Source organism: Ostrea edulis, chromosome 10, assembly GCF_947568905.1.
Source record: "Ostrea edulis chromosome 10, xbOstEdul1.1, whole genome shotgun sequence".
NCBI classification, from domain to species: domain Eukaryota; kingdom Metazoa; phylum Mollusca; class Bivalvia; order Ostreida; family Ostreidae; genus Ostrea; species Ostrea edulis.
In genome coordinates, this window is record NC_079173.1 from 35,592,515 (window position 1) to 35,616,033 (window position 23,519).

General features: G+C 36.9%; 1 protein-coding gene across 1 annotated transcript; it reads left to right on the forward strand.

The window, feature by feature from the left end:
* The first annotated feature begins 522 nt into the window (after window positions 1-522).
* On the forward strand, window positions 523-20,941 carry LOC125665916 (solute carrier family 28 member 3-like). Its single transcript, XM_048898891.2, has 12 exons — window positions 523-771; window positions 1,685-1,888; window positions 2,206-2,576; window positions 5,312-5,465; window positions 6,383-6,574; window positions 9,763-9,924; window positions 10,356-10,481; window positions 12,124-12,251; window positions 12,388-12,568; window positions 12,848-13,011; window positions 13,760-13,871; window positions 14,134-20,941. The coding sequence occupies exons 2-12, from the start codon at window positions 1,715-1,717 to the stop codon at window positions 14,338-14,340; spliced, it is 1,971 nt and encodes a 656-aa protein (XP_048754848.2). The 5' UTR covers window positions 523-771; window positions 1,685-1,714; the 3' UTR covers window positions 14,341-20,941.
* The last annotated feature ends 2,578 nt before the right edge of the window (window positions 20,942-23,519 follow it).

Here is a 23,519-nt window from a genome sequence, read left to right on the forward strand (position 1 = left end):
TGCATATTTATCGATTTTTAATGTTTCACTTTATCCATAAGATTTTTATGTGAAAAATGCGATTTTGAATAAGGAAGTGGTAGATTACCCCCACGATTCCATTATTGATGTAAAGAAGAAAAAATACATGAAATTAATATCTAAAGATTCACTCGTTCACCGCTCGATGAAAATAAACAAACAACACAAATCCACAAATGTCGTCACAAAATATTGCTAACTTAGTAATTTCATTACTTCACCGAGCAAGGTAGTAATCGAAGGAATTTGTTTACAGGTTTATGGGTACATTTTGCCCCAGAATCAAAACAAAATCGTTAAAGTCTGCGGACCGAAAACCATTGATGTCTTGTTAATAAAAAGCTGAAGACATGGGCACTGTATGTGAAAATAAATATTAGGTTTGAGGTCAAATTGAAAATTTTCTCTTTGTGTGATGTTGAAGAATTGGGGTGTCGTGAATTTCTATTTAAACTTGAGCTCTCGTCAAATAGTTTGTATGCATCGCTGCTCACGTGTTTAAATATAACACTTTGCTGCCCTGGCATTGGGAAAAGTACGAAAATAGAAGTAAGTGCAATGTTCAAGCAAAAACAAACGACATTTATGATAGAAAAAACAATTACTTGGAACGCACCTTCTGGTCCCGTGGGAGTTTTTTTAAAGGGGCAGGGATCAATGAGCACACCTGTGAAATAACGCGTCATAATATTTTTGATTTAGAAGTACGGTGTTCTAAGTACAAAAGGATCTCAGATACGACACACACAGGTAAGTCTCGGCTTCTGTCCCTGCTGCTTCTCTCTCTCTCTCTCTCTCTCTCTCTCTCTCTCGTGAAATATATTTGTGTTTACAGACGTTTTGCTCCCTGTATGAACCGTTATGATAGGTTTCATTTGTGCAGACCTGATTAGATGTAAGAGTGTACAAGTCATTATCTATCAATCACTGTGACCGCACATATAATTATCAAACTATATGTACAGATCGTAAATATCCACTTCATCATAACTGTAAAGCCGGAGTTATGACGGACATGGTAATGGGGTTAATTTAAAGATTGAAACTACTTGGCATATATATATATATATATATATATAGAGAGAGAGAGAGAGAGAGAGAGAGAGAGAGAGAGATGTGTGTTAAAATTAACCATCTGCTCATCAAAATAAATTAAGATGAAAGTTACATGTACTCGTGAATATATCCACGTGTATACCTTGCACGTTTAATCACTTTTCACATTGGTGGTTAAAATTTTCAACTTATAATTAACCTCTGAAAATAGCCGCAAGGTATGCACCGGATTGGAATGTATCAAGATAAGAAAATGAAAGAATTGACATACAGTTTAAATGTATCAAGAACAAAGACAATAAACTAATTTACAAGCATTTAGTTATTAATCTAATTAGTTCTAAGGGTCTCTCTCTCTCTCTCTCTCTCGTAAAATTTATGAAACATATAATGTGAAGGATATAACATTCCTGACAAGCAAGGTAAATTGCTACCAACATCCGGGTAATTATTTTTAACTGCTTCATAAATAGACTGTACTTTTCTAGGTGTTAGGAAAATAATATCTTTGTTGGATTTAATTTACAACGAACGAGAGAAGAGAAGAAACATAGACAGACAAGAAGAATGAAATTGTTGATTTACCATTAATGTTTCTACTTTGCAGGTTTGCGATTTATAACACATAAAATTTACAATGATGGAAGAGGGAGAAAATACTGTAAAGTTACGACAAGTCAAACCTATTGTTGTAAACGACGGAGTCAATACAAATTACGGCAGGTCGCAGACTCCAGATATGACGTCAGGTCAGGACAATCCCGCATTTGATCTGGAGGCTGGTGCTGAAGATCAACAAGCTAAAGCAAATGTTAGTACATGTATAATAATATCTTAATTGTTTGTATGATGGAGTTACACGTATATAAACAATAAAACCATACAGGTGATTGAAATTATCGGGAAGCCATCTATTATCTAAATGATACAAACTATGTATTGTAATTCGAGTAAATCGTAATACTGTGATAATATGATTTGTAACTTTTAATATCGATATCTCATTACAAATTATTGACTACATTGTCCACAAGAAACTTCTTCTGCAGCTGCATATGATTACTTAAAATGTTTGTTATTGTATTATTTAAAGTTTACGAAATACATGAGTTTGTTTTTATACCCCAGGGTAACCTCAAAGACGAGGAGGATTATAATTCTTCAGACGATGAATATGAGGATGAAGTTCTCTATGGTAACGCTTGGTCACGTGGTGTCAAAAAGTTGCAGACAGCTGTTTTTGGTGCATTCAATGCTTACAATGAAATGATTTGGAGTTGTATATACGTATGCCTGTTGACACTGTATATGGCTTATTTCGTGGCTGCTATGGTGTATCGCTTTGGAGATGAGGGATCCTGGCGCCTTCTCGTATGCACCATTCTGTTATCGTTTTACGTGGGCTATTACGTCCTGCATTCAGTGTTGGGGGACAAGATCACTATCTATTTCTACTGGAGTAAACTTGAAAGAGACACTCGGAACATAATATTTAAATGGTGAGTCAACCAGAAATCTCTTATGTAATTTCCTTCATAATGACTATATTTCAAGTTTGATCAATGGTTATGTAAATCACAATACATGTCCTTGTAATGTCATTTTGAAGGTGTTTTAAAACACATAAAAGACATTCACCGAAACATTAATTCATTGATAATGCAGTGTAATTTCCCCCCAATCTATTGATTAATTAGTTTTGCATTGCTGTAAATAAGGAAAGCAATATATCTCAGAAAAGAAGACAAATTAATTCAAGAAATCTCTCATTGAACAGCTTGCAGTCTTGCAATAGATTTCATCAGAATTCGTAAAGGACACTATTAATTTTTAGACTTCTAATTTGACACCCCACCCGCCCATTCAAGTTTGATAACACAAGAAAAAAAAACCCCGCAAAAGTCGAGTAGTAAGTACTGTAAAAAACAAAAACAAACAACAACCATGTTTCCAAATTCTATGGAATTATGACAATTTTAATTGTTAAATCACTGAAAATGTTATGTACGTTGACACAGAATATGGGACTCGGTCTGTCCTCTTTATTTGGTACAGCCCATTCAATTGCACATATACAAATACATTGTATGTCATTTTCTCTAATTCTAATATCATGATCTTGTAACATTTCTGGGTTCGATCTGAGATTCATCTGTCCAATATAGATTGATAAAAATAGGTCCCAATCACAGATTTTAATCAAGTAGTATTTACAATGTAACTCCTTAGCCTCTCTTTAGAATGCCCACGTGCCTTCCAATTCAGTGTCTGAAGTGCATATGCTGCTTCTCAATAACAGCCACAATATTGGACTAAGTTATATCCCCTAGCCTATTTCAGACATACAAGTCTTTAATCGAGTAACAGTAGTAGTGCTTTACTCGTTTTGACTGTGTTTTAGCTCCCTGGTCTTCCAATACAGCCTCTCTCACGTGGTAAACACTTCTACAGTTTGTATCGGACGGATGTGCTATATATATAATGATTGAAGAATTAGTAGAGTAACTAGTCGGCTTTACTCGATCGGCTTTGTGATATTTCTATCATACTACTTGTGTAGATTCTATAATCAGTTAATTTTACATGTTACACACTTTTTCATTGGTTGAAAAATTATTGGAATATCGTATCCAACGGAAAAAAAATTGCCGGAACTACTTTGTACTGGGATGTTGGGGATTCCTCTGGATGCTTCGTGTATATATATATATATATATATATATATAATATATATACATATATATATATATATAATATATATATATATATATATATATATATATAGATTAGGGAACCCTGAAAAGAAAAACTTAACAATTCGTCGATCTACATAAATTTATCAAACAAAACAAACAAATATAAATAATGATTAATGCAAAATGATATAAACATGACTATTTGAGGACCCCCCCCCCCCCCCCCCCCCACTAACTATAACAACAGACGTCTGCTTCTGCAATTCTGGGCTGAGAGTTAAATGTATTCAATCGGGGATGACAATAGTCCAGTTTTCATCTTGAGACAACTTCCTTCATGTCACGAACCCAAATACCCGATACACCGCACACTGCCTCAGAGATACTGCAAAATCGTAGCCCTTAACGACTGTGATTTCGAACTCCGGCATAATAGGTTTATGAGTGGGCACCGAAACGAGGCTTCCGTACGACGTTACAACAGCTCTGACGCCTTAGGAATTCACTGATAAACTCGACAAACCCTCTGTAACACTCACGTGTCCACCTGGAAGCCGTGACAACCCTTAAGAGAGCCCTACCTGGCATCCCACATCTTGATTGTGCACGTGTCCCACGTTTTCCGTTGTACCGACATCGAACTTTGCACTTAATTCCAGTTCCACTCAACAAAATTCCTGCAATTTTCTCTGAACAGGACTTATCACTAACTCATCCTTTTAAAACTGCATTTTTCAGTCCACAAGAATCCCGTTTGCTCAACAGTAAACAACAGTTCGTGGAAGTCGCCATTTGGTCTAACGTGGTTTTTTTTTAAAGTTGTGTATTCACAAATTACTACGCCCATCTCGAAATGACACAGAATGTAGTCAAAGAATAACTCGTTAATTTAACTCAAATCAAATAATGTTTAATCATATAAACTCAATGTTTTAAAATATTAAATCATAAGGAATGGATTAATTATTTTTTCGTTGGATGGAGGTATTCCACGAAAAAAAAGACGGAAAACTTTTGCATCATGCGCTAGGTATTCATTCCTTAATGAATGTCTATGCCTGTAGATAATTCTTGTAAGTAATACATATTATATCAATGATTGTAGATAATTCATGTAAATAATACATATCAATGATTGTAGATAATTCATGTAAGTAATACATATCAATGATTGTAGATAATTCATGTAAGTAATACATATCATATCAATGATTGTAGATAATTCATGTAATACATATTATATCAATGATTGAAGATAATTCATGTAAGTGATACATATCAATGATTGTATATAATTCATGTAATTAAAACAAATTATATCAATGATTGAAGATAATTTATGTAAGTAATACATATCATATCAATGATTGTAGATAATTCATGTTATATCAATGATTGTAGATAATTCATGTAAATAATACAAATTATATCAATGATTGTAGTAATTCATATAAGTAATACATATCATATCAATGATTGTAGATACTTCAGTGAAGTGGTACATACTGTGGTTGTATTTTCGTTGTTTCTGTTTTCAGGTCTTACATCATACTGTGTATTCTCTTGGCTCTAGGAGCCGTTATTTACGTCATAGTGGAAATCGCTCTAAAAACTCCAGAAAACCTCATTTCGCTGTCAGGGATGGCCTTCTTCATCATCGTCTTCTACATTTTCTCTCACAATCCTGCCAGGGTTGGTACTTGTATCTTTGTATCATAGTTCCATCAATATGGTAGTTCTGGTTAGTTTTATGACGTCATAAAAATACTAACAATTGAACAGAACCAGTAAAATGTAACTCGATACCTATATTTGCTACTCTGAGATACCGGGGCACCTACATGTAAGCTTCAATCAGGCTTTTTAAAGGTTTACCTCGTACCCCGTGTAGTTTTTCTTTGAATTAAAGGGCAGTATGCCGCATACATGAATTGGCTGGTAATATTTCAATGCAAAACCAACAATATGAGAACTAGTTGTAAACCGAACTCACAATTCAAAATTCTATTGGTAATTAGCCCACCTAATGTTTTTGTCGGTGTTGAACTTTTGTAGTTTTATCATTATAATGTTGCATACCTTTCAACTGGTAGAAGGCGGAGTCAACAGAATCAATATTAATATTAAGAAAAAACCAGTACAGTTGAATATTTAAGATTTACTTTGCACTTATCAATCCATATACTCCAATTTGTAGCACCAGAAATGTTTGAAAAATATATCCACTGCACAATTTCACTGTTCATATACTGAAGTATCGCCGCGTTGCCTATTCTTGTTTTCCCCATAGAAGACCTTTGTCTACAAAATCCAGTCCTGTTTTCAATATTCACTCATCTATTACCTGCTCCATACGGAATGAAAAAACAACGGTTAAAAAGGAATTTAGAATGCCGCCATCTTGGATTTTCGCGAATACATTTGACACAGCGATAACATGTCCATTCAAACCAAAAGACCACAGTCTAAACGTTCAGATATGCTTCCCTTGTCATGATCAGCAATTAACTGGGCAAAATTATATGCATACAAATATTCTTACATTATGAAGTCAAAAAATGTTTAATATATACCCATTTATGTTAATTTTGATGATTTCCTTTCTGTAGGTGAACTGGAGACCTGTATTTTGGGGGTTAATACTACAGTTTTATTTTGCGGTCGCCATTTTACGCTGGGGTCCTGGTTACGAAGCCTTCCGATGGTTAGGGGACCGCGTCTCGGAGTTCCTTCTCTATACAGATGAGGGGTCAAAGTTCGTGTTTGGAGAAGCCTTTACCATGCACTTCTTTGCTTTCAAGGTAATTTGCGTAAAACTTTCGAAAACTAACTTTCAAGAGAATACTGTCCTTTCTGACATACTTTTATTTCATTCCCAATGCAACAAAGTTGCAGAGGGTATAATGTTTTTTTACCCGTCCGTTAGTTCCTTTCTTGTCAGCTCCCGTGGGGATCTGGGTTAGAATAGGTCCTCGGTACCCCTTGCTTGTCGTAAGAGGCGGTCCTTCGGATGAGGCCGCAAATACCGAGGTCCCGTGTCATAGCAGGTGTGGCACGATAAAGATCCCTCCCTGCTCAAAGGCCGTAAGCGCCGATCATAGGCCTAAATTTTGCAACCCTTCACCAGCAGTGGCGACGTTTCCACATGAGTGAAAAATTCTCGAACGGGACGTTAAACAAGATCAAATCGAATCTTTCTTGTCATCACAACTCCTCTGAGACCGCTCAACAGAATTTTATGAAACTTGGTAGTTGATATAAGGATGTGCATTCTGATTCAATAAATTTTCTGTGAGTTCTGCCCCTATTGAACTTAGAATTTCGAGCCCGTCTGTCCTGTTCTTGCAGTAATGCATAGCATAACCATTCATTCTGTGAGGCATTGTCAAGCAATGTTGGAGCGTGGGGTATGAGAGTTTACTTTTAATCTTTCATCACAAATAAAATCTGCAACATGACTGCTGTAACGTGTAGCGGTCACCCAGCCAAGTGCTGATCACGAGAGAGACTCTACCACAGCACTAGAAAAGCTAGCTCTCAAGCGAGACAGTATAAGTTACCCCTTATACTGTCCGCTACACTACCATATTTTCACAAATAAAATCTGCAACATGACTACCATATTTTCACAAATAAGGTTTTTATTTGCAAAAATAAAAATATGTCAGAAAGAACAGTTAAAATTTGAATATCTATTGACAAATAGATAATGTGCAATGATCAGTTATGAATGCATATTTAATAATTTTGTTATCAGTCAAAACACTTCACTTGTATTAAAATTAATTGTTAGGAATTGTTTATATATATTTCAAAGTGTTGATTACCTGTCTGGAAAAGAAGAAATTCTTTCAAATGTCAATTATGTAATAAACAGGGTTTTTAATCTATCGTTCTTTGTTAATTTAAAAAAGTAAAGTGTAAGTGTTCGATAAGCTGGACATTTCTATGGAACAAGCAGTCAGACCTGCATGTCTAGCTGATTTTACTGTGAGTTAAAACATTGTGACTCAGAGCGAGCGAAGCGACGCGACGAGCTCGCTCCAATGATTACACATATGAGTCACGTGATTTGCTCTTCATCAACTGAAAAAAGATAAGTATTACCCATAATACTTCTGGAAAAATGTCGCCGTCACTGCGGTATACTTCATTGACAATCCCGTAATTAAAATAATTAGATTGTTTAGAAAGTAACATAAACGTTTTTAAATTCCAGACAAGTTTTCTCATAGCTTCAAACGTTTTGTTTTTGCTTGGTTTGAGAGAAGAAGAAAAAAACATTGCAGCTAATATGACGTCACAATTTATAACTGTTTACAGCCACCGCGTTATATTTCCCGCGTTAAATGAAGAGGCGGACAAAATGTCTATAAGTCGTGTTGCAAAATGTTAATGGGTTTCGCTCCTTTCAATGGTCCCACCGTACAACATATGTGTAATCATTGGAGCGAGCTCATCGCGTCGCTTCGCGACGCGAGCTTCGCTCACTGATAGTCGACCAAAGATAAAAAGAACGGTCGTTCATAAGTTCAAAATTTGAAACTCAGTATTGTGAGTGTGTTTATAATGGTAGTTTTTGTCCAGTGTGACAATTTAAGGGCTAACATTATGAATACACGTCATTTCCTAACGTCAAACACAATAATCGAAAAACACAATGCACGATGTGAATGACAAACAGTGGCCTGATTCTTGGATATATTTGATTGTCAAGTAGTGTACAATTTAATTTTGGTAAATTGTTTTAAGTTTAAAATTAGGCGCGAACTTCCCAGAACAGTCCCGGACCATTCGATATCTGACATATTGGAGAGTTTTTGACATATTACTTTCAAGATCTGTATCATCACAAAACATGTTCAACCAAAATAGGAACTTTTTGTGTTTCTCCATGTGCCTGTACATATCAATAACTCTTAATGAATTGTTACAAAAAGTCGCAACAGTGACTTCTGTAATCACGGAAAAAATCAAGAACATCAAAAATATCAGAGGAATATCGTACGTAATTCAATTTTTTTTTTATCAATGTGTCAGATCGTTGGTCTTGGGAGGGGGATGTTCTTCGTTGAATGAGATGAGATGTAATATAATTATAAACCTTCATAAAATGATAAATATGTGCCTAGTCAAAACTATTATAAGTATACCTAACACCGTTGGAACATAATTCATTCCTTCTTTAAGATCAGAATCAAGCATAGATACATGTAAAGAACGGATTTACTTCAGATCGTATTATCTTAAGTTGTCATTTAAAAAAACAAACCTGGTTTAGATCCGTCTCTTTACTCTCAGAGCAGTTTATAAAAAACGAAAGTAAGTTTTTAATTAATTTAACGATATACATGTATTCTAATAAGCAAGATTCTATCATAGCTTACGGTTAAACTTAAGGCAGGAAAGTGCGGGTTTCCGTATGAGATCACGTTCCCTACCTGTCAACAGAGACCCGATGAAAGCAAAATCATTTAATTTTATCTACAATTCCTTGCCTTGTATTTTTACAGCACTCCCGAACCTTTGTGGACTGAAGGTTGGGCCAAATGTTGTATTATTCAGGTGCTGACTGTTATCGTGTTGTATTATTCAGGTGTTGACTGTTATCGTGTTGTATTATTCAGGTGCTGACTGATATCTTGTTGTATTATTCAGGTGCTGACTGTTATCGTGTTGTTGTATTATTCAGGTGCTGACTGTTATCGTGTTATTGTATTATTCAGGTGTTGACTGTTATCGTGTTGTTGTATTATTCAGGTGTTGACTGTTATCGTGTTGTTGTATTATTCAGGTGCTGACTGTTATCGTGTTGTATTATTCAGGTGCTGACTGTTCTCGTATTGTTGTATTATTCAGGTGCTGACTGTTATCGTGTTGTTGTATTATTCAGGTGCTGACTGTTATCTTGTTGTATTATTCAGGTGCTGACTGTTATCGTGTTGTTGTATTATTCAGGTGCTGACTGTTATCTTGTTGTATTATTCAGGTGCTGACTGTTATCGTGTTCTTCAGTTCCTTCATCTCAGTCCTTTATTATCTGGGGGTCATGCAGTTCATCATTCGGCACATCGCGCGCTTTATGGCTACAGTAATGGGAACTTCGCCCGCGGAATCTCTGAACGCGGCCGGCAACATCTTCATTGGACAGGTACAGTACAAGTATTTCACAATGGAATTGACAACTAACGTCATAGAACAATTATCAAACACCATATAACTCACTTTTGAAATTTTATAGTCTAGAACCTATATCTTTCTCTATTATTCTATATCTAATTGATTCAAATAGTTTGCATAGTTTACTTTGTACACAAAACAGAAGAAAAAAAGGATGCAATTGTAGATGTTACATGTGAAAACTATACTGAAATTGATAACTGGCGGGTTGAAACTTTTATCCTCTGATTTTTAGACACTTAATCTGATTTTGTAGACACTTAGTCTAATTTGTAGACACATAATCTTCTGATTTGTAGACACTTAATCTGATTTGTAGACACTTAATCTGATTTGTAGACACTTAATTTTCTGATTTGTTGACACTTAATGTGATTTGTAGACACTTAATCTGATTTATAGAGCGAAGCACCTCTTCTGATCCGCCCATTCCTTTCCAAGATGACCAGGTCCGAGTTACACGCCATTTGTACTGGAGGGTTCGCCACCATTGCTGGCAGCGTCATGGCTGCGTATATTATATATAAGGTATTCAAACGCATTTATATTAGTAATCCATCGTCAAATTCCCATATTTATGTAGCAATATCCCATTATCACTTGCATATGGTGTTTTTATCTCTCAATTGATCCGATACGTGAGAGCTTGTTCTGCTTATGGTCAGATTTTAAATCAAAGCAGGCTACTGACAAACAAGTTGATGTTGCAGGGGTTCCAACAGTCTCGTTTAAAGTCAGCATTTCGCAAATTCTATGGTCGTTATAACGATTTAGTTTGGCAATACAACCTTTCATTGGATGAAATGCTCTCTGACGTGTTTCATACCTATTGTTAAGCATTTCTTGGCGCACTGACTTGGCTACGGATACCTCCGTTTACCTGATCAAGATATAGGACTCACGACGGGTGTGACCAATCAACAGGTAATTACTCCTCATAGGCACCTGATCCCACCTCTGGTATGTCCAGGGGTCCTTTGTTTGCCCAACTCTCTATTTTGTATTTCTTATAGTAGCTATGAGATTGATCACTGTTCGTTATTTTCACCTTTCATAATCTAGCTTTGCAATTTACCAACAAAGCGTATATCAATATAGGCCATAAAGGTGACTTGCAACACCCTAAATAGTTAGAAAATATAGCATTCTCTATCTCAAACAGTTGATATCATTTGGCAAATTATAATCCCGTGTACTTGAATATACTCAAAAATATTTTCGCATGAAATCTTTGGAGTTCTACCATAGGCCCATTATAACCAAAATGTCACAATCACAATTGACACCGCTTTGAATCAGGGCAACCTTATTCTTGGATGTGCTTGACATTTGCCGATTTGTGTAGCCTTGGTCTAGATCATTATTGTATCCTTACGCATGTACGCATATTCCCCAGCCTATTTGCAACCTTATCCTTCTTCAACTGCAACTTTTTATGTTTGAAGAAAATAACCCTGCACTTAATTGAATATCGTTTGTCTTTTAAGAAGTAAAGTTTTGAAATAGTTTATTCAAATGTAAATGTCGAATTTCCTTTGTTGTCCATATCTGGCCGATGACTTTATTTATAGGATTCTATACGTAGTCTGAATATCGTATGATTCTGTTTAATCCCCAAACGTTCGGCATTGGAAATGAAAGTAACGGGTCATTTGGATATGACCTTGAAAAGGAAGAAGTGGACATTGGCATGATAAGAATCCTTACTGCTATGGCCTTGGTCGCTACGCATAGTAAAAAATATGTGGCACATGACCTTTAGAAAGCTGTTGATTTCTCTACACGAGTGACAAATTCTTGAATGAGACGTTAAGCAACATAAATGCAAACAAACAACAGAGTTCGACTATAACGGTGAACACGTAGGGCCTCATTATTCTATGTCATGTATGAACAGTGTGAATCTACACATCATGAATAAGGATTCTAGTAATTTTCTGTGGTTTTATTACTAATTTCTTTTACTAATGAAATCACAATCTCTCCCCAAGCTTCACTTACTTGTTGTGGAGCGAAACGTAATACCCTCTGGCGAGAAATTGATAAAACCATAGTTTTACTATTTTCAATATACCAATAGGGCTGATATGGGGTCACTCGGGCTGATATGACATGTGATATGGATTTTAGCATATGGTAACACGGGTGTTACATACAAGATTACATGTAGGTTCCAGCAAACCATTTACTGTCTGCTTCCGTCATGTCTGCCCCTGCTGCTCTAGCGATGTCCAAACTATTCTATCCGGAAACCCGGAAGTCCAGAGCTGGAAAGGAGGTTTACAATATGGCGTCTGGGTGAGTAGATTTCTCCTCGCCCTCGGCTGTTCGAATTTATTAATCTTATAACTAAACAAGTGTCGATTCGTTTTCTTATCGATCATGCAATATAGGGCACTTATAGACAAGTATTTAGGATGGGTTCTTATATTAGACAGGAGAGAAACATCATTGAGGCCGCCTCAAAGGGCGCGTCTCAATCTATATCACTGATCGCCAACATCGCCGTCAATCTCATCGCCTTCATCGCTCTGGTAGAATTCCTCAATCAGACTCTGATTTGGTTCGGTAATCGTATAGGAATGGAAAAACCAGACGATGAGCTTACATTCCAAGTATGTTTTATAAATTATTTCTCAAGTAACAGAACTATTAAAACTTTACTTTGAATCATTATCTTGACTTGTTTCCTTTTAACTATTAGATTTCTTTTAAATTTTTATTTTTGCGCACATTCATGAGTTTTTCTTGATGAGAAAATGGCGACAATAATTTTGTATGTTACCGTTTTGATAAAAAAAAAATGACACATTCGGGGAAATAATTTTTCGTTGATAAATCAAAATGCAAGATGTAAATGTGAATTACAATGTAACCGTTTTCCCTGTTTACAGTTCCTTTGCTCATATGTGTTTTATCCGGTGGCTTTCCTGATGGGGGTTGACCAGGTGGACTGCTTTGATGTTGCTCAGCTGATTGGATATAAAACATTTATCAACGAATTCTATGCGTACACAAAACTTTCCGTCTTCATAAAAAATCAGGAAAACCTCACATGGTAAGGCCATTTACATGTGGTGAATTCAATCAGGAAAACCTCACATGGTAAGGCCATTTACATGTGTGGTGAATTCAATCAGGAAAACCTCACATGGTAAGGCCATTTACATGTGGTGAATTCAATCAGGAAAACCTCACATGGTAAGGCCATTTACATGTGGTGAATTCAATCAGGAAAACCTCACATGGTAAGGCCATTTACATGTGGTGAATTCAATCAGGAAAACCTCACATGGTAAGGCCATTTACATGTGTGGTGAATTCAGTTTTGGCCGGGCTGCACGAAGTGCATCCGGCTTGGTGAATGGCGGGCGGGCGTCTCTGTAGTAAGGTACCTACTTTGTGTAACCAACTCCTCTCAGACCTCTAACTTAACATTCCTCAAACTTTGTACAGTTGTTATGAACACATTGAAGATGTGTATGTGTCTTTTTGGAAGTGATCGGACATTCTTAAAAAAATTACATGTAGTTGAACTTTGTCATTGTTTAAGCATGCATGGTACCTACTTTGTGTAGCAAAAGGTATAAAACATATTTAAAGCAACCCGGTCATTTCTTACATTAACACGCAACAGCTCGATTTAAGTAAAGCTTGATATCAACCTACCGATAATTCGACAAAACATTCTAAAGATATTTTTATAGAATACTAACGAATAATTGTTGAAATTTGGTGCTGAATTAAGTCTTGTCAAACGATGTTTTTTGTATGTGTGACGTCATATTAATTCTGTATTCCAAAAGGTACGAGTCCTTACGTTCTGAGAATTCCACGTTCACCGGAAGATGGCACTTTGAGAGAAATGATATTGTATATGAGGACTTCAACCACACACTCGTTGGAGGAGTACTGCAGGTAATATCGATAACTCTCTTATTCGATGGTCATGTTTGGAGTAAAAAATCTGCTTATGGGTACAGGATGTGGCGTTCTGGGGATGCTTACTCCTCCTAGGCACCGATCCCACCACTAGTATATCCAGGGGTCCGTGTTTGCCCAACTCTCTATTTTGTATTCCTTGTGGGAGTTATGAGATTGATCACTGTTCGTTATCTTCACCTTCTACTGATATTTTACATTTGCGTATGTAATGAAAATTTTTACTTGATTTTGACAGGATCGGTCGGTAGTGATTGCGACCTACGCTCTCTGCGGTTTCTCCAATATCGGTTCTATTGGAGTTATGCTCGGTGCTTTAGGAGCCATGGCGCCAAAACGACAGACAGCTCTTGCACAAGTCGTCATCAGAGCCATGATCGCTGGAAATGTGGCATGCTTCATGACGGCGTGTATAGCTGGTTTATTGTATGAGCCGGGAAAATAGAGAGAGAGAGAGAGAGAGAGAGAGAGAGAGAGAGAGGATGAATTCCCTGATATGACTTACAATCATTCAGAAATGTAAACTACTAAGTCGTAGCTGTGATGTGGAGTAAGTTTAAACTGATGCATGAAATTGAGGATGAGAGTTAGAGTTGAATTGGAGGTAAACAGAACTCAAAAGTACATGCATTCATTTTTTAATGCTAAATACAGGTTCAATATACCCTTTGATTTTACTTCAAACATTTCATTACTAATAAAAGGTAATCAATCAATTAAAATTCTTCTAGTTTTAATTCCATCAATTATGATTGAGGGAGGAATAGATAAGAATTAAATGGGTATAAAAATTTACATTTTAATATAATATTTCATTTAAGACTTTTGTTTGTCGCGGTATTAATTTTAGGCGAAACCTAAATTTGCGCATTTCAGTTCAGACTTGTGTGGTTTACTTTTTCTATAGAGATATCATTATGGGATGTAAACACATAAAAAATTAACGTTGGATGTAATAAAATATGACAATCACTAGAACATGACAGAAAACTGTACTTTTTGAAGTGTTTGCCGTTTCGAGAAAAATGGTCTTAAAGTTGGAAAGTTTTTCCATTAGAAAATCTTTTGGACTACAGCAACGGTTACAATGGTAACACATAACAAATACTCATTGTGACAACAGAAATTTGTAGACAATAGCCTTCTTCATTTTATACAAACCATTTGAAAATGTAAGATCTTGTCATTTAACAAAATCTTTAAGAATATTGAGTTTTTTTATGAGTCAGTTTTGGTCAAAACATGGGTATTCTATTTTTAGTAACACAGCTCTGTGAAGGTGCGTCATATGAAAAAATATATTATCACTGAATGATTTCCTATAAACAATGTTACTATATATATATAAGTATCGGCTCAATCCCTGACGGTCGACTTATCACCCTCTGCCTGGTTTTTTTTTATGTGGAACTACTTACATGTAACAGACATATAGCTTTGTTATGGCAGGTGAGTCAATCAGGTAGCAGAGAGAGACAAGAAAGACAAATGGATTGAGAGTAAAGTAGTTTTTAATGTATTACTATGCAAAATTTACGGAATGCTTGTTTTCATTCAACTTGTTGGTATATTTTTTTTAGACTTGTATTTTAAAATAGTGATTTTGATAGCGAGTTACGATATATGCTGTGTAAAATATTTTAATATGTGAGTAGACGCTGCATATCTAGATTTAGATATGTGTGTGTTTATACAGGTGCTATTTTTAATACTATATACAGGGAAATATTCGCTCCCTTTTATTTTCGTCCCTTTCGCCCTCTTTGTCACTGGGTGAATTTAAGAAACTGTTTTCTCTCATATATCCTCTTTAAGACAACTATGTCTAGGCGAATTTGAAACGGGGCGAAAGTGTCTGCAAGTGTAGAAAGGCGAAAATAACACGGGGCGAAAATAACCCGGTGTACAGTATGTTTATACCAAGTTGTTTTCACTCGAAGAAATGTTTAATTGTGCGTGTATATTGTCTTTGTAGTTGGTGTATTTATTACAGTCCTTTTCACAGGTGTAATCGTGGGTTTTTTTTCTGAATCAAATGTGAACGGAAAAATGTTCCAATCTTATATTATTTCATTTTTTTTTTTTTTTTTTTTACCGTGTTTTAATAAATAGTGACGGTCTTTTCTGAGACAAAGTCAAAACGTCATGATATTTTATCGGATTCTACTGATGATCAATATTATTTTTCTTTTTACACACAATGTTTTATTCTTATTTTGACTAGAAGCTTTGTATAGAAATTTTCTCTAGACAACTAATAACCTTTTAAAAACAACAGCGAAATCAATTTACAAATTGGAATTTCTACGATAGAAAAATTGGTTCTTTTTTTTACTAATTGCACATTTCTACAATCGAAAAGTTTGTTGTTGGTTTTCTAATTGCACATTTTCAGGATCGAAAAGTCTAGATTAATTGCACATCGGATACCGTGTTTATTGATTATAATAAAAATATTAATCATTAGAACTTATTGTGCAGTTTTATAAATATATATTTTTATGAAATAAAGAAGAGAATGTATATCACATGTATACCAATCCTTTCACAATTTTATACACCAATCTGGTTCTGTCGTCCTAAACTAATATTTAGGGAACGATTCCCTGCAATCACCATTAAGTTAGTAAATAGTAGGATACAATATCATTTAGTTATTTAACTAATCAGAGGTGTTTTTATGTCCATTTAATCGAAGATTCGGAAACATAGTTTTTGGTCTGTGGGTCTGCCTGTTTGTTTGTCCGCATAAACTTTACCTTAGCCATACTGAGTAATTTTAATACAGTTCTACTTTTTAGCTCACCTGAGCTGAAAGCTTCTCAAAAACCACTGGGCCAATTTCAACCAAATTTGGCACAAAGCATCCTTAGGTAAAAGGAATTCTAAATTGTTAATATAAAGGGCCAGGCCACCTTCCAAGGGGAGATAATCAAGAAAAGGTAAAAATAAAGTAGGGTAATTAAAAAATCTTCTCAAGAACCACTGGGTCAGAAAAGATGAAATTTATAGATAAGCTTTATTAGGTAGTGCAGATTCTAAATTGTTCAAATCATGGCCCCGGGGGTAGGATGGGGCCACAAGGGGGATCAAAGTTTTACATACAAATATATAGGAAAAATCTTTAAAAATCTTCTTCTCAAGAACCACTGAGCCAGAAAAGCTGATATTTACATGAAAGCTTTCTGACATAGTGTAGATTCATGTTTGTTCAAATCATGACCCCTGGGGGAAGGATGGAGCCACAATAGGGGATCAAAGTTTTACATACAAATATAGGGAAAATCTTTAAAAATCTTCTTCTCAAGAACCATTGGGCCAAAGAAGTTGACATTTACATGAAAGTTTCTGACATCGTGTAGATTCAAGTTTGCAAAAACCATGGCCTCCAGGGGTAGGTTGGGGCCATAATAGGGACTAAGGTTTTACATGCATATATATATGGAAAGTCTTCAGATATGGGCCAAGGTGACTCAGGTGAGCGATGTGGCCCATGGGCCTCTTGTCAAACTGACAGTATCTATATTCCTCATTTAATAGCTAGCTCAGCTTTAAACTTACAGAAAGCGAACGTTTTTCGCGACCACTTGTACACAACTCGGATGTACGAATTATTAATTGTTATAATTTTTACTGTCGTGGTCATACTATATCTTTCACGAGTTGATCAGTTAATGTGTTTTGCATTGTGGGTATGTTGTGAAATAAATATAGGTCAAAGGTGACCTATATTTCATGGTTTATACACTTTAATGTGTCCGGATCGCATCTCTCATACTGTGATGCTTTGAACCATCAAATTCGGTCAGCTGATGCATCTTGTGTGTGTGTGTGCCGGCAACCAAACATCGTCACTGTCGTCTGATTTGAAATTTTATGGTCATGCATACATGTATATACAAACCTCGTCCGAATTTATCTCAGATTTACTAAATATATATACAAGATATGTGTTTATACTAGTTTATTATGGCGCTTCTGGCCGCGGTGATTACTTGCAGGGGTTACCACAGGGCTGCCCCTAAATAACAATCAATCAATCAATACAAAATATGTGACGGCCCTAAATTGGGCGGATCATGCACTGGGTATGTCACAAGTGCATGAACGTCACCAAAACAATAAACAATCAATAGTAAATACAGTTCAATGCCCAATAATCAAGTATCATTCAATGCCCAATAGTCTAGTTCAATGTTCAAAGTACAAATTCCAAATCAACAGTTCAATACCAAAACAATGTAATGAGCTTAAGAATGTGTTGCACTCATCCAACTGCGTTGAGGTGTGACGGAATACGCCACTTGCAAGGTCCATAACTGCTTGTGTACCAGCATATGCAACACCACAAGCAGTTATGGAACTGCAACCGCCACTAATGGGGTGCCAAGAACCTATAGTGACGGCGGCAGTACCATAACACAAATGGTCACCGCGGCCAGGGCCTGCTCTTTATTAAGCTGGGTATGCATTACCCTGATCCTTCATAAAATACTCAATTGCTCTTTGTAGGTTATTCAAAAACAAGTCATTTCCACACTGAGATAAATGAACTCCATCCTCATGAAACAAGTTACATGTATTGTGCTTGCCCTCGAGTTGTGCATGTTTAATGTATGCCCCACCCTGTGATGTAATAAATCGAATAGCCTCCCTGTTCACTCTACTTCGGGTATTTTCCATGGCTTTTATGTTACTAGACTAACGCCGTACGCACCTGGGAAGGAGACATGACCAAACTAATTTTGAATTGCGGAAAAGTTTCGATACCTTTGAAAGTGCTACTTGCAGTTGCTGTAGCAGGGCTTTCAATTGGATAAGACCCAAATTGTTTGCCCCACAGTGAATAATAATAAGATCGGGGTCCTCTTCTAATTGTTGCAGCAGCTGGAGTTTAGGCACCAGCAGACTCAATACCATCCCCCATAGCCCTGCCACCATATATGTGTATTCGGAACATTAAGGTTCTTGATCTTGATGCTAAAAAAGCTCTCTTGATAATGGATGATCCAACGATCCAAGCTTTATAATAGCCTAAATATAAACAAAAACCAAATGCATGTTAGACAACTGAATGCTTATCGAATGTATGAACAATATGCATTAGAAAGCCAACGACCTGAATTTTGAATAACTTCCTTTGTTGCCCCCTGATGAGCGAGAGTAGTTGCTGCCCCAATCCGAAATGAGTGAGAGTTAAAACTTCTACTATCTATGTCAGATATATTTAATGATTTATTTAACACTGAACTAAACTGATAACGCGTCAGAGGTTTTCCCGAGAAATGACAAAATAGAGGCCCCGACATAGGTGGACGCACTTGTAAGTACTCCTGCATGGCCCCAACAGGACACATAGCCCCATGTGATGCTTGCACACATAATGCCACCCTTTTGCCCATTTGATCTGTTTTTGAATGTTTTATGTTAATTGTGAATTTACTGGGACTTAATGAACCATCCTGTAGTTGTAGTATAGTTTTGACTGTATTGCCTTTTGACAAGGCAATTTCACCAATTCGTAGCAATGCATGAAATGCGCACAAGAACGCTGCCTTATACAGGGCTGCTTCATACGCACTGCTACAAACTATTTGAAGTTTTGGAATTATGATAAACAAGACATCCAATGTAATTGGTAATCGACTATCAACCCCCGGATCTGATCTTTTCATGCCTTGCAAGAGCTTTTGTACCACAAAGGTTTTAGTTGGGTCATGTAAGCCCTTAAGTTTGCAATAAAAGCTAATTGCTGAAATATATGACTTTGCTGTTGAGTGCTTGTAGCCTCTTATTGATAGTTGGGCAATGAACATATTTATGTGTGTCTCTGGTGGAGGCCAGATAATTAACCATCCTTTTGTCCTTTGGTCGAAGGCTTGGATCCCCATTCTGTATGCTTGTACGGTATTAACTGACATAGATGCGTTGAATAATCGATCTACCTCATCTGAGAGAGTAAGATCAGGAATGGCTCTGGAATAGCCTGCGGCTCCGTGTCCGCTGCTGGTGCAAGGCGCCTGAAAACCTCCCACTTTTTGCGGGATATTGCATCAGCAATACTATTACCTTTGCCTGGTATATGATTGGCTTTAAACTGAATATTGTATCGTAATAATGCTAACATGACTTGCCTTATTAATGACATTACTCTCCCTGACTTAGATGATTGCTTATTCAATATATGAACTAAAGCTAAATTGTCTATGAATTTTTTTTTTTTTTGTAATTTAATCCCCCACACCACCACAGATAACACAATAGGTATCAATTCTAAAACAGTAATATCCCTCAAAATTGCTGTATTAGCCCAATCAGTTGGCCATTGTAAAAAGATCCATTCACCCTTAAAATAGCACCCACAGCCTAACTCTGCTGACCCAGCGCCGTCTGTGAAAAGTTGGAGTGTATCAGAAGAACTCCACTGACTGTCTGGGAAATACACCAACCCATTAATTTTTTGTATAAATACAAGCCAAGTTCTCAAGTCTTCCCTCATAGGCCTAGTTATTCTTATGTGTAAAAATGGGTTATCTAGCCCTATCATGGCATTGTAAAACCGCCTGTTAAAGGCTCTGCTGCCTGGTATTGCTTTGCTGAAAAAATTTAACTTGCCCACTAAAGCTTGGAGTTCCGATAACTTTATTTTTTCTTTGCCCACCCAGAATTGTAGAAGTTGGGCAAGTTCAGTAACTGTATCATGGGGGATTCTAATTTGCATATGAATTGTGTCAATTAGCAGCCCAAGGAATGCTAGGCAAGTAGTGGGTGCTACTGTTTTGTCCTGGTTAAGAGGAAACCCAATACCAACACATACTTACTGGAAGGTTTGCATAAGTATTTTGCATTGATCTGTGTTTGCACTACCAATGAGAATGAAATCATCCAAATAATGATGAATAGTTTGCACACCCGTTTTATCCCTAACCACCCATTCTAAGAATGTTGAGAATGTTTCAAATATTTCACAAGAAATAGCACATCCAAAAGGCAAACATTTGTCATAATAGTAATTTCCCTTAACGCACAATCCCAGTAACTCGAAATCACCTGGAGAGACCCGAAGTAACCGAAATGCATTCTTAATATCACATTTTGCTATGACCGCCCCCTTTCCCAGTTTGCTTATGGTTTGTATAACTGTGTCGAAGGATGTGTATTTGACAGCAGTGTAAGTTGGATCAATGTTATGCATTATCATCCGCCAACCGCCATCAATCTTTGGATTGACACCTACCGGTGATATGTGCAAATTATGCATTAGTGGATTACGAAAAGGACCTGCTACCCGTCCCTCCTTAACTTCATTATCTATTTTTTCCTGTAAAACCTCTGCATGTTGCACCGCCGACACCAAGTTCTTACTAAACACAGGAAGTCGAGGGCCCGAATATTGTAACTTAAACCCATTAACCAGACCCTCCCTCAAATAAATTGCTGCAGCCTTATCTGGATATCTATCCAAGTGCTCGAGTATTGAACTAATTCTTATTGGAAAAACGCCCAGGTCCCAAAGGTCTTGACTGTTGTCCAGGTTGCTTTTTGTCATAGAAATGGTACGGGCTTTGCTGTCCTGTTGTTCCATTTGCACGAAAGGCCGATTAACATTGGGGGATGTCTGAACTTGTGCTGTTTGGGTATTTAAACAAAGCAATGATGGGTGCATATCGTTGTACTTAATACAGCGATGTGCATTGTACCCTGTTGCATTTTCCTTCAAAGCATTTGTAGTATGGTGATGGCTTTTGATTGGGGTATGTGCAGATGGTGACATATATATAAGCCACAGCTCATTGTCAATTACCCCCCCCCCCCCCAATTACTTGATGGGCTTAGTGCCATACGTAACCTGAACTGTTCATCGTACCTGACCCAACCCTGGGATTTTTCTGCCCCTAGTCTAACGTCGTGCAAGTACTTGAGCAGTTGCTGTGTTTTGTCAGGGTGTGCCGCTAGATAGATGCTAGCAAAAATTAAAAAGGCATCAGTCCATTTGTCAATTGATGTTATTTTGTTACTTTGCCTTGGTTGGGCAATAAGTTGACCTTGCGCGTCCATTGACAAAGTTGAGCGTTGTAATTTACTGGGGTCACGCACCAGGAGATTAGCCAAATATATTCCCCGTTAGCAATTTTTAGTTTAGTTGAATTATCAACATGATACCCTAGCGATAACTGGGTAGAATTAGCCATACAAGGTATACTAGGATTAGACACAAACCTAACAGGCTGCATACCAGTACATGCACCATTCTCACTAAAACCCATACCTGTAGTGCTGCTAGTTGCCAAGCCCGAGGTCGGAGCTGTCTGTACTGCTGGAATGTGTGACCATTTCAGGGGCCGTGGTTAATACTAAAGGCGGGTGGAGTTCAGATGATGGTACCGGTACACACGAAGTTGGTCCTTGTGAAGCCGCTGTCATGGGCTGGAGCTCGGGTTGGACCGGAGGCTCACTTCTTGCTTTGTTTTGCACTGTTTCGAGTTGTAATAATGGATCTCCTTGATTTAGCTTTGAGCATTTTGCTCAGGAAAAAACAATAATAATAATATAATATACAAAAGACTTAATTAACAAAAATACCTATATACACGTGTTATTATTAAACACTGTTAAAGCCAGAAAAACTCAATGCTGGAAATTGCCATCGATAAGCGTATCACAAACTAAATATAGGTCACCTTGGCCTCCTCCTGGAATTCTATGGCTGTTGCTTAAGTCGTGTTTGGATCTTATTTTGCACACTGTGAGGTGTGTATATATATTTTGTGGGGAGGTGTGTCGCAATCCAAAAGTAGGTAACTGTGGACTCATTTTGAATGTGTCACTGCTTGAGACTTCAAGGATGCATCATGTACTTTGTACATGTAGTTACAATTTTACCTTTTAACGGTTTGCATTGTGGAGCTAAAATAGCTCATTAAGATAATTTGATGTAACAGACCTTTAAAGAGTGTCTGCTTTATGTATGATACATTCTGCCAAATCAATACATAGACGGATAGTGTTCCATAATTAATCTTACAGTTTTACTTTCAACTCTGTGGTGGTTTGGCTCTTTTTCAGGATTTTACAATTTTTACGTTTGTCAATTATCACTTACCCAACCGGAAATGTAACATCTTTAATCTTTATCAAGATTGTAAATTTTGAAAAGTTATAGAGCGTGTGTGTGAATTGTATTTCTCTTAACTCGTTGCTACAAATGTACGAAGAAACGGTGCCATGGTGATTTGTCGTGTGGCGGTGAGACAGACACCACTGGCTGGGGTGATATAATTCTGATTTCAAGTGTGACAATAAGATTAATGATGGTAAAGTGATCACGTGGTCAATAATTAACACGTGTCGCTTTGTTGAACAAAGATATCGAAGTCAATGAAACAAGTAAACAGAAAACGCTCTGAGCAGCAAACGCAAGACCTTGTCTTCTCAATTTCCGAAGAAGAGAACGAAAGAGGAGAGATCCGGGTTCCTGTTTGCGCTAAACGGGTACTCCGGCATTTCGCTCTAAGTAAAACACCAATACCTGACTTAGAGTAAATGGTTGGGTTATCCGTTTACGTGAACCGATGTTTGCATGCTATCTGAGAACGCACAGGAATGACGACGTATTTGGAACTA

Bases quoted from the DNA above. Each gene is read 5' to 3' on its own strand.
- LOC125665916 (XM_048898891.2), top strand. From the start codon at position 1,715: ATGATGGAAGAGGGAGAAAATACTGTAAAGTTACGACAAGTCAAACCT. The intron at 13,012-13,759 runs GTAAGGCCATTT...GTATTCCAAAAG, and splicing joins AATCAGGAAAACCTCACATG to GTACGAGTCCTTACGTTCTG. The intron at 13,872-14,133 runs GTAATATCGATA...TGATTTTGACAG, and splicing joins TCGTTGGAGGAGTACTGCAG to GATCGGTCGGTAGTGATTGC.